Below are 12,256 nucleotides of genomic sequence, written 5' to 3' on the forward strand. Positions count from 1 at the left end.
CACTCAGGAGGGGTGGTGGGGTCTCTGAAATCCTTTTTTAGATTGGTCTGACAGCACATCATTTGGACTTTCCTTGACAAAGGTAAGACAGTCCTGATAGGTAGACATTTTAATGGGGAGGTGGCTTAAGAATCGCCTCTGTTCCTCCCTAATACTTCCCAGTTGGGAGATGGGAATAATCTTCTGGTGAAAATTAGTCTGCTGATCTGGGCAGCTTTGATTGAATCAACTTGAATTTGAGATAAATGAGATTACGGGGCCTTTGGGTGGTGCAGTGGATAGAGTGCAGGGCCTGGAGTCAGGAACACAAGTTCAAATCCAATCTCAGAAAATTATCAACTGTGTGACCCTAGACTTAATCCTGTTTGCCTCAGTTTCCTCATCCCTAAAAATGAACTAGAAAAGAAAATGGCAAATCGCTCCTTTATCTTTGCCAAGAAAATCCTAAATAGGATCAGCAAGAGTTGGACACTCTTGAACAAGTTCTGACTTCAGGCTCCATGCTCTATCCAGGGGGCCATGGAGCTGCTTTTATAAGGCAAGCATGGGAAGGGGAAGATAAATTGGTATTTCTGATCATCACATTATTCTAAATTATTGGGACTTAAGAAAAACAAACTAAACTTTTGACTTGTTTCTGAACCCAATCACTTCCACCAGCTAGCTTCCCATTCCTTTTGATTGCCTTAATGATGATGATGATGATGATGATGATGATCCCAGTTCTGGGAATGGTGCTAATCCTAGAGCTGACAGACAAATCCCTAGAAGAATTGGAAGGGGCTTCTTATTGCTGATACAGTTGTGATTTGGGGCACAAGATGATTTATTTATTTTTATTTTTGCTGAGGCGATTGGGGTTGTGACTTGCCCAGAGTCACACAGTTAGGAAATGTTAAGTGTCTGATGTCAGATTTGAACTCGGGTCCTCCTGACTTATCTATCTATCCAGAGAGTCCCAAAAAACCTAGCTGCCCCAATTTGTATTTATTTAATGTGTAGCCCCTACATGGCTTTAAGGGAGTAATTCAAGTGCATTTCTAATACACCTACCTCATCCTATACTGCTGATTAGCAAAGCAGCTCAGCATTCTGCCACCAGCAGCTCAGATGGGACAGGGAAGTTCAACTCAGGGTGTCCTAAAAATGTGATTCAAAACTTAAGCATCTTAACACTTCACAAAGGCTTTTGGGATACTCTGTATACCTATGTATTTAATATTTTAGTAACTAATTTGTGTGACGTATGACACGTGACATTATGTTTACAGTCTTAGTTTAAAACTGCACTAAGACTTTTGGGATATCTTGTATTTGATATTTTAGTAACTAATTCATTTATACAATGTGTGACATTTTTATATAAAAACTCTTAGCTTAAAACTTCACTAAAACTTTTGAGATCTTGTATACATAAGTATTTGATATTTTAGTAATTAATTCATTTATATAATGTGTGACATTTTTATATAAAAAACTCTTAGCTTAAAACTGCACTAAGACTTTTGGCACAGTCCCTTAAAATATATTTTGAGACACATCCTAGTGAATCAGTAATCAGGCCCTCTAAGCCCCCTAATTAACAAATTAAATACAGACTTGCCTTGGTAGAGGCAGTTGCCTTTTTGGGGGAATGAATGAACATCACAATGAAATCACAGTCTGGTGAGAGGAGGGAGATATTTTGTATTTATATTAAAATTGTCAATAAACAATACACATTTTAAAATTTAAAACTTTTTGTTTTTTTCCTCCCTACTTTCTAACACTAAAATTCAGTTCCACGTTCAGAAATCGTACTTAATGATACATGTGGGGATTATGCAAAAATATGTATAATCATGAAAATGCTAATCGCAAAAGTGCCCTCGGTGCTTCTTATTCACCATAGTTTTCCATCCTTGGAGTTGAAGATGTGATGGATGGTGTGATTTTGTAAAAACTGGTTTTAACTTGTGGAAATGGTTTCTATTGACAGACATTCAATCTTATCTGATCCAAGAAGGTTTTATTAAGTGCCCCTTCATTGCCAGGTATAGTGATGAGCCCTGGGATTACACCCAAAGAAAATGGAAAAGCAGCCTCTGACCTCAAGGAGCTTATATTCCTTCTGCAATAGAAGTAATTCAGTGGGAAACCTTCAGAAATTTTTCAACTGAGATATACTTTCACAAAAGTTTTATTATTGTTGCATTATTTTTTTAATCCCTGAGGCACCTCTTTATATACCTCTGTACTCTGAAATAGCCTCCTCTGTAAAATGAAAAAATAATTAAGCAAAACCAACTGACCCAGCTACAGCGTATGATAACGTATGCAGCATTTTGCACCAGTGGTCCCCACCTCTCAGCTGAGAGAAGGGAAAAGGATGCTCTTCCATCTGACCTCTGCACAAGATTGATCATAGTATAAATAAAATCCTTTCTTTTTTTTCAAATTACCAAAGCCAATTCTTGTTGATCTCCCTTTACATTTGTCTCATGCATTGCTGGAGTCAATTTAAAAGAAATTTAATCATTTCATCTGAAGACAATTTCATGGAAAAAATCTCCAATTTTCAGTTCTGAATGTTTTGTTTCCAAATGTTGAGAGAGGGTCAGTGGCTTCATGTCTTTGTGGCACAGCAGTCATGGTAAATGATATACCATATATATGGTATATCATTTTTTTTATATACCACAAAGCTCTGAACTTTGGCTTCTAGAGATAGATCCTGCATCTAACATTTTTTGGGTTATTTTTTTTTGTTTCTGTTTTTTAAGACAGTTGAGTAAGTTTCAAGGGTCCCAGATCAGATTTGAACTTGGATCCTCCCGACTCCACGGCCAGTGCTCTATCCACTGCACCATCTAGCTGCCCTCCTGACACTTTTTAAGATGTGTCTGGGTCTCAGTTTTCTCATTTGTAAAGTGAGAGTTGGATTAAGTGTCTCCATAGGTTCCTTCCAACTCAAAAATTTAAAAACTATATTTCCAGGGTGGCTTTTGTGATAGAAGCTAGGCTCTCTGGCTTTGTGGGATTTTCCTCATTAAAAAACAAAAATAAACAAAAAAAACAGCCTTCTGATGTTTTTGTTGCCTAAAAGGTGATGCTTGAATAAATATTTAAACACAAAATTACAATAATTACCATATATGCACAATACGGATAAAAATAAATCTGGCCGACTACCAGTTGTAAATGAATGCTCAGGCATCAGTGGACACATGGTGAGTGTAACAAGCAGATCCTCCTACTTGAACATGGGATTCGGTTGTGATCTCCCTGAGAAATTTAATGTATTTGGTTGGGACTTGCTTACACTGACCTCATTGAACAAGAATCTAATTTATCTTACCTAGCCCAAGAATTTTTTTTTTTACGTTTATGGATTTGAAGAAGTATCTTCAAAAAAATTTTTTTTTTAATTCTGGTAAAAACTTGCCTTCGAATGGCGGTTTTGGACTTGGATTCTCAGTGCCTAACACAGTGTCTGGCCGGTGGTGGGTGATTCATACATACTTTTTGATCAGTTGGTTGACAAACAGGGCGTGATTTGTCCACCGGCCTTTTCTCAATGAATCTTTTTAATCCTTTTCAAAAATGTGTAACACTACTTTCTGTTAACAAAAAGGATCTGAAATAACTTTGAATGTCTTTTAAGTATATTTGACAAGCTAAAAAGTAGTTGATAAGGGGCCAGCAAACTTTCTGTAACTTAACTGGCTATAAAAGGTGGTGTTGGGGTGTGTAGGGTTTTCTCTCTGTAGGGAATATGGTATCTCCAAGGTTAATGATGCTAATCCTTTCTTTATTTGGAAGGAGCTCTGAGAAGGTAGTGGATAAGTATCATTTCCGTCCTCAAATGGAGAAGCAAGGGCATGAAGGATAAGATCCAATGACTTGTCCATGGTCACAAAGCCAGCAGCAGAATCCATGTCAACTAAGGGATGAGTAGAGAAGCCCTTCAGCCTGTTGTAGGCTGCCAGTTTGTACATCGTTCTTTCTGTCTTCTGTGGTCTGAAGTGTGCTGTCTGTTTCTTTTGAAACTCCATTGCCTTAGATAGTGTGCTTCAGGACCAGGTCACGTTACAGAAAACTTATTTCTATTTATGATATTTAAAATGCACTGGATCCCAGAATGAGGAATCATGAAGACCCGAGTTCAAATAGCAGCTGAGACCATTAGTAAGTAGTCATATGGTTTCAGGGAAACCACTATAGGTGTCTCTCTTTTTTTTTCCCCCTGGGTAAAAAGAGAGGGATGAACTAAATAACACCAAGAATTCTTTCTACTTCTGAGGCTTAGATCTTTACAATTCTGCCCTTCGATGATTCTATGGAATAAGTGTCATGGAAAGAAGGCAGGATTTGGAATCAGAAGTCCCAAATTTGAAGTCTGGCTCCACCTTTTACTACCTATGCAACTTTGGCCTGCAGTGGGTAGAGCTCCAGGTCTGGAGGCAGGAAGGCCAGAGTGCAAATCCAGTTTCAGACACTTACTTGTGTGATCCTGGCCAAGTCACTTAACACTGTGTCCTTCAGTTTTCCCATCTGTCAAATGAGCTGGAGAAGGAATGGCAAAGCACTTCAGTATTTTTGCCAAGAAAACTCCAAATGGGATCATCTCAGATAGAATCAGACATGACTAAAAAATGACTCAGCAATTAAAGGAAGAAGAGATGTGATGAGAGAGGTAGAATAAGGAAGGAAGAAGGTGGAGTTGACCCAGAGTTCCAAAATCCCTCTGCTTTCTCTAGATTTTTATTTTTTAATGAGTTAGGCTTGAGTTATGTTCATTTTGTGGGGCCAAGTTTTAAAAAGTTGGAGTTGGAGTTTTGAGTCTTCTGTGGAGAGGTGAGAGTTGAAGCCTGGAGTGAATAAGATCTCCAGAGGGACAGAAAGAGAAGACAAAACCTTGGGGAGAATGCTGCTTGTTGCAGAATCATTTATCACTCATTTCTGACTCTTCATGACCCCAATATGGGGTTTTCTTGGCAAAGATACTATAGTGATTTGCCATTTCCTTTTCCAGTTCATTTTATAGATGAGGAAACTGAAGCAAATAAGGTAACTTGCCCAGAGTAACACTGGAAAAGATGCTGGAGTAGTTTCCCATTTCCTTTTCCAGTTGAGGAAACTGAGGCAAACAGGATTAGATGACTTGCTTAGAATAGTGGAGTGGTTTTCCATTTCTTTCTCTAGCTCATTTTACAGATGAGAAAACTAAGATAAACAGGATTAAGTGATCTGCCCAGGATCATCCAATTATTAAGTATCTTCCAGTTAAGTATGCTTAAAATCACAGATTTAGAGCTAGCTGGAAGGGGCAGAAGAGCTTATGTAGTTCAGCATTCCCCTTTCCCACTACTTTACTTTTTACTTTACAAATGAAGAAATTGGAGCCTAAAGAGGTTATAACGGGCTTCAAGAGACAGAGAATGGGAGAGACAGAGAGGAAAAGGGAGAAAGAGGAGAGAGAGGGAGGAGGGAAAGAAAGGGAGAAACAATGCATGACAGAGATAAAAGAGAAAGGGAAGATGGGGAGGAAGAAAAAAATTGGGAGGAGAGGGAAAGACAGAGGAAAGAGAGGAGGTAGAGAGACAAAATTACAGAGAGAAAAGAAAGAAAAAGAGAGACACAGAATCAAGAGAGAAAGAAAGACAAAAAGAGGGACAGACACAAAGACAGAAAAGAGAGACAGACAAGAGAGAGAGAGAGAGAGGTGGAGAAGACAGATCAGTTAGAAAGATAAAAGAAGCAGTGCCACAGATCTGAGCTAAGGCAAGAAAGAACGTTGAGAAGGAGGGGGTGGTCAGTATTGTTGGATGCTGCAGTGCTGCAGACCAGTAAAGGAGGCTGAAGCTGTAAAAGGCCATTTGAAAGGCAGCTACGGTGGAAAGAGCCTTGGGTGTGCAGTGAGGACTTGGTTTGAATCCCAGCTCTGTTTGCTTACTACCCCCCTTATCTTGGGCTAATGCTTTCCCCTCTCTAGACTTCAATTTCCTTTTCAGAATACTAAGAGGGAGGGAAAAATCTTAGGAGATCTCCAGATTCCCACCCAGCTCAAAATCTTTATGATCTTAGCCATTAGGCGTTTATAATCTAGTTAAGGAGAAAAATAAAGAATAATTAAAGACAATCCAATGCATCCTGCAATTAAATGCTGAATGGTACCCCAGTGGTTTCAGCTCCAGATGAGGCAGCAAAGTTACTGTTGCTCTGCAAGGATTTTTTCTTTGTGTACTGACCAGTTCCTCCCTAAAACTGCTGGATAGTTTACTGTCAAAAACGTCAGCCAGTAAATAGGATCATCTGCAAAGGTTTGGAAATAAAACTGCAGGCACAGACAGCTGAATACTTTTATTTTATTAGTTCGATCACAGGCTGGAGAAAGAACTCGGAGGCCATCTAGACCAGCCTCCTTTGACAGATGAGCAAACTGAGACCAGGGAGGAGAAGTACCTCAGAGTCACAAGGTGTTTAATAGAAGCAGTTGCCCAGTCCAGTCCCGTCAGCTGGCAGAAGGAAGTCTTCTAAGGCTCAAGGGAAATCTGTGTTTTGGGGACCCCAGGGGATCTTGGGAGGAGGGGGGCTTTTCTTCCTTTTGGCCCTTCATGGCGTTTAGCACACAAAGACCACAGTAAGGTAGATTTATTGTTGGAAGGAAGACACCTTTTTTATTTGACAGATAAGGAGACTGGGGCCCGGGGATTTGACGTAAATATGCCCAGAATTTCAGGGATGGGGCACTTTGAAGCAGGCAGGCGGAATTCGGAGTTTGAATGCTGACTCAGGCACTTACCGGCTGTGGGACGTTGGCCAGGTCCCAGCCTCCAGGGCTTCAGTTTCCTCATCTGTAAAATGGGAGAGCTGAGCCTGTGGTCCCCAAGGACCCTCTAGTTCCAAGTCATATAAGCCTAGGAAAGGACCGAGGTCCAGTTTCTTTTATCTGACAGGCCTGTCCGCACGATGTCTTCCTTTTTGTATTGTGAACCCCGTGAGAACAGGGGCTGGCTTTTGCTTTTCTTTTTATCTCGGGAGTTTAGCACATAATAGGCGCTTTTCATCAATACCTCCAGACTGACTGTGACTCCCTCTAAGCCGGGTTCTTTCCGTTGGCCCCCTTTCGCTGGGCTCCTCCCTGTGTCCACTTCTGGGTCCCCCGCGCCTCCGGGGCTCCCTCGCAAGCTCGCGCGCGCACACACCCTCCGAGCCTTCGCTCCCCGCCTGCCCTTTGTCTCCTGCTGTCTTTCCTACTCTCCCCTCTTCCTGTCTCTCTCCCTCTCCCCTCTCGGGCTGCAGTTTGCACCGGCCGCCTCTGCGTGGCCCACAGCCCGGCTGGAGTCGCTCGCTCTCTCTGTCTGTCTCTCTCTCTCTCTCACACACACACACAGACAGGTAGACGGACAGACAGCCCCACACACGCGCGCGCACACGCCTACCTCACTCCCTCTCCCTCCCCTCTCCCTGTGTCATTCCAGCACTCCGCCGGCTAATTAAGCGCTGCCTAGGCCGGGCCGGGGCCGGTGCATAATATTGTAATGAGGTAGGAGGGCTCAGCCCAGCTGCCCCAGCATGAGGAGCAGCCCCCGCGCCCGGTGCCAGGAACTAGGAAGCAGCCGACTCTTTTATTGGACTGGAGCATAAACACCCAGAGGCAGAAAGGAAGGAGCCAGCCGGGCTGAGGAGCTGCTGGGAAGCCGGACCATGAGCAGGGTGTGGGTGTCCTAACCGATCTCTCGAGGAGCCGCGGCTGGAGTTGGCCAGAGATGGGCAATCAGTCAGGGCGCCCGGAGGAGCTGGAGCAAGGTCTGTGCGCGCTAGCCGTGGCTTGGGGAAGGGAGGCTCTTTGCATTAGCTGGGCATGAAATGCTGCAACGGAGCCCGACCGGGACCCGTACCTTAGGGCTGCCTTTCTCGGCTTCGGTTCTTTCTCTCCCTACCCCCACCCAGCTCCCTGGCTGTTGAATCGGTCAATTTCGCGCCTTGAAGGCACTTTAGCAGCGCCCGGGCGCACCGAGCAGAAAGGTTGAGATTGCTGGGCTGGGCTGGGGGTGGGGTGAGGGAGGGCGGTTTGGGCTGTTCTTGGCGGGGTTCGGAAGCTTACCTTTGCCTTACCTTGGGACTGAGAAATACGGAGTATTTACACACACACACACACACACACACACACACACCCCTCCTACCTGAAAGGACAGGCTTTTCCTGAAGTGGTGCATTGAAGAAGGAAGAGTCTCTGAGATCAGCCTGCCCTCTTCCAGCTAAGGAGAAAAGAGAAAGGGAGAGAGCTTCCCATCCCCTACTCGGGGGCCGGTGGGTTCCCTGTTCTGCCTGGGCTGACCAGGCAAGCCCGGCTATCCCCAAAGTTCTAAAGTATGTGTACATTTCATGGAAACCGGCTTGTCACCGTCTCCATGTGGGCTCATTCATTTCATGAAATCTCACTAATCGGTTTCTCCATCTGGACTTGTATATACATTTCATGGAATCTAACCGATCAGGCTCTCCCTCTTGGGGTCATGTTATTTCATGGAATCCTAACTAGGCAGTTTCTCCCTTTTCTTGTACATTTCATTAAAAAAAAATTTTTCCCCCTCAGTCTCTCCACCTGGGCTTGTACATTTCATGGAATCTAATGGCTAAGTCTCTTTCTCCTGGGCTCAAAGTTTCATGAAATCTTACTAGTCAGTTTCTCCACCTGGACTTGTACATTTCAGGGAATATAACTGATTGGTCTCTTCTTCCTGGACTCTACCTGATCAGTTTCTCTACCTGGGCTTGTATATTTCATAGAATCTAACTTGTCAGTCTCCGTACCCCCCTCCCCCGCTTTGTACATGTGGTGGAATCCAGTGTGTCATTCCCTCCTGCCTGTACTTTAGCAGCTTCCCTTACTCCCTGCCTGCTGTCTGAAGGCCAGCTGCTTCAAACTTTCTAGGCCTTGGCAATGAAAAAGTGTGCCCTTGCAGGGGGTTCTCTTTTCTATTGTCCCTCCTTCGAGACATCAGTTGCATATTAAGCACTCCAAGTTCACTGGAAGTGGAAAACTCTCAGCTCTCTGTTTGTTCCTCTGAGACAAGCCAAGGGGTTGAATTGGAACTGTCCTATTCAGAATACTGGCTTTATTCCTGCATCGCTTAGCTTTCTCTGGTTTATCTGGCTTTTGTTTTTCCTCCTACCTCTCTAAGAAACTCATAGAACTTAGTGGAAGGTCAGAGGGTCAGTCAGTCTCTGGTTTTCATTACCTGGTATAGGTTGCACCCTGACACAGATGTGGATAAGGAGCAAGTAGGCTATACTTTTAAAAAAATGTTGTAAAAAAATAAAAACTCCATTTTCCTATTGCCACTTGGTTGAAGGTCACAGATTAAATTTAGCTAGGAAAATTACAAATCAAGGTATTTGGTAGCCAACTCAGGGAGAGAGCCTCATGGGAGTTTAACAGCAGGTAAAACATTTCCTTTATTCTTTACAAAAAAAAAAAGTCCAAGTTTATTAATGGAGACTAATAACTTTTTTATTTTATTTTATTTATTTATTTATTTATAATAACTTTTTTTTTATTTTTAAAAAGTTTGTTTCTATTTTTTGTTTTCATATCACAGCCATTTCTCGGTATTATTAAAACCTATAAAACATAAAAAAAAATAGTTAACCAAAAATAGCACTATTGAGACAAGGCCAGAAAATGGATACCACATTTTGCGCTTGGAAGCCCCCACATCTTTGCAGGAAGAGGGAGGTATATTACATTACCTTTTCTACTGATAAAGATTAATTGTCATAATTACTCAGAATTTGACTTCATGGGATCACAGATCTGGAGGCAGAAGGGACCCCAGAGGCCATATACTCCAGTCCTCATAGCCTTATGAGGAAACTGAGGCCCATGGGGGTTATGCCTTGTTCAAGGTCAAACAGGGAGTAACCATGAACGATAATCTTTTTAAATGAACAAGATACTGATCCTAACATTTTGAACACATTATATGAGAAGATCACAAGTTAAGAGTTGGGGGAGAGGGGGAGGAGAGAATAGAGAAGGATGCAACCTTAAATTTCATCACTTTAGGGGACTCACAGTACATAAATTCCCTTCTAGGAACAGTCTGTCTTAGAGGCTGAATAAGTGACTTGTATAGTGTCACAAGAGTAGTATGTGTTTGAAGTAATTCTTTAATCCAGATCTTCCTTGACCCAAAGGTCCTCCCTTCTACCTGTTTACTGAATGAAAAATACATAGCTTCTTGAATACATGGTCCCTTTCTAACTTCTACCTTAGTCCACAAACTTCCCTGGAGCAGAGTAACCCTCAAACATAATTCAAATTCTGGCAATAAGGTCATTTAAGCAGGTGGTTAGAAAACAGAACAGAAAATCCATCAGTGACAAATCTCTTCCACCAGGACTTGCCATGTCAGGTTTTTTAAAATAGCTTATCTACATTCTTTGCTTTTTATTAAAAAATACAGCAAGACTAAAGTCATTCTTGTTAAAATATATATATATATATCCACAGTCCTAGGAAGTGTTAGTGTTTCTATTTCTTAGTATTTTCAGCTTAAAACCCAGTGGATGGCCATTTCGGTACAATGGGAAAGAGCCCTGAATTCTCTGAATTTAGAGCTGAGGGAAATGGGTTGGAATTCTGCCTCTTCAACTTTCTGGATATCTCAGATTCCCTTCTAGGCCTAAATCATTGATCTTATAGAAAACTTATAGAAAAGGATAAGAAACATAGACACACCTCTCATTCCAGTGCTTGATACATAGTAGGCACTTCATAATGAATGTTTGTTGCTTAATTTATTTAAATTTTTGTTAGTATCTTTTAAAATATCACCATCATTTCTAAAACAGTTTTACTTAGAAGAATCAAAATTATTAAAAAATTTTTAAAAAGCAGCACAGCAAAACTAACCCCCTTGTTCAACTCTGACAGCATTTGAGTATTATACTTTCCCCATTCTGCAAATCAGAAATAGGATCATAGATTTAGAGCCAATCAGCCAAATTTCTTTGGGACCCAGAGATAAAGTTAGATGACTTTATCTAGGTCACATAGGTAGGAGGTGGCAGATCTGGGATTTGAATCCAAGTCCAGGGTTTTTTCTACGCAGAGGTACATTCTTATATTTCTTTTTCCAAGTTTGGTCATTATAATTATCCAGCATTCAGTTATCACTGACCAGTTTATCAAAAGTATCTGGGTCAAAAGTTCTTGACCTCTTTTGGTGTCATGGTGTCATTATTATGTCATTAATTTCATTTAGAGATTATTGAAAATAAAAGATGTAACATTTTCCCATCCAAGTTTGGGGTTCCCTATCATAGTAGACTCCAGGTTAAAAACTCCATCTGGATCCTCATTAGAGCTTCCTTTTCTATTGTAAACTTAGAAGATGGACTTTTTGATTCCTTTTCCAAGGGCCTTGCTTAAGGAACTCTTCCCACTTTTCTCTGGATAATGGTATCCAAGGACATAAAAGTGGCTGGTGTGGTTGTATCCTCTGACCAGACTTAGTTGAATTGCCAAGGCTGAAAAATTCATCACCCTGCAGGAAATTAATAATGTAGATCATCCTTTTAAATTATTGCTATTTTTATCTTGTCATCAGCTGAAAAGCCTTTCCAATCCTGGACTGGGTCAGCAGACAGTGTTGACCCATCTAGGCCAGTGCTGGTCTTTCCAGGCTGAAGGGGAGAACCCTTCTCCCCATGTGAATGTTTTACCCAGAAGGGAGAACCAAGGCTTAGATTTAGCCAGGGCTGTGGTTAATAACTCATTTCCTTCCTGCCTCCACTTCTGAGAACCCTCAGGCTTTCTTTAAGGATCCTGCACAAGCAGCACCTCCTCCAAGAAGACTTCCTTGGTCCCTTCAGCTCTAGTGCCTTCCCCTCTATGGCAACCTCGTATTGTATGCAGACCTCCTTAGCCAAGGTAGACCTCCTTGGAGGCTAGAACTCTTTCATCTTTGTCCTTGTATGCCCAGGTTAGCAGCCAGGAAGGACTTTGGTTGATGATTAAAGCCATACTCCGTACCAGGTCTCTCCCGATTCCCATTTCTTTCTTGTGAACCATAAAGCCTCCTGGATGGTTTTGATAATTCCATAGATTTAGAGCAACCTTCCCTCAACTTTTTTTTTTTTTTTTTTAAACAGAGAAGGAAACTAAGGTTCAGAGAGTGGAAGGGATTTGCCTAGTAAGGGTCTGAGAAAGAATTTAAATCCGTATCTTTCCTTCTCAAAATCTGGCTTTCTCTCCACTCAAAAT

General features: G+C 41.9%; 1 protein-coding gene across 13 annotated transcripts in view; it reads left to right on the plus strand.

Moving 5' to 3' along the window:
- SPECC1 (sperm antigen with calponin homology and coiled-coil domains 1) overlaps positions 1-12,256 on the plus strand; it is a 321,163-nt gene that overhangs the window by 91,087 nt on the left and 217,820 nt on the right. The window contains exon 1 of one of the 13 annotated variants that reach the window (XM_031967842.1): positions 7,285-7,791. The exons of the other annotated variants lie outside the window; for them this stretch is intronic. Within the exon in view, the coding sequence (XP_031823702.1) occupies positions 7,752-7,791 (40 nt within the window). The 5' untranslated portion in view covers positions 7,285-7,751. Of the gene's footprint in view, positions 1-7,284; positions 7,792-12,256 lie in introns of those variants that run through there. 13 annotated transcript variants of the gene reach the window in all.

The sequence above is a fragment of the Sarcophilus harrisii genome, chromosome 4 (assembly GCF_902635505.1).
Source record: "Sarcophilus harrisii chromosome 4, mSarHar1.11, whole genome shotgun sequence".
Lineage (NCBI taxonomy): Eukaryota > Metazoa > Chordata > Mammalia > Dasyuromorphia > Dasyuridae > Sarcophilus > Sarcophilus harrisii.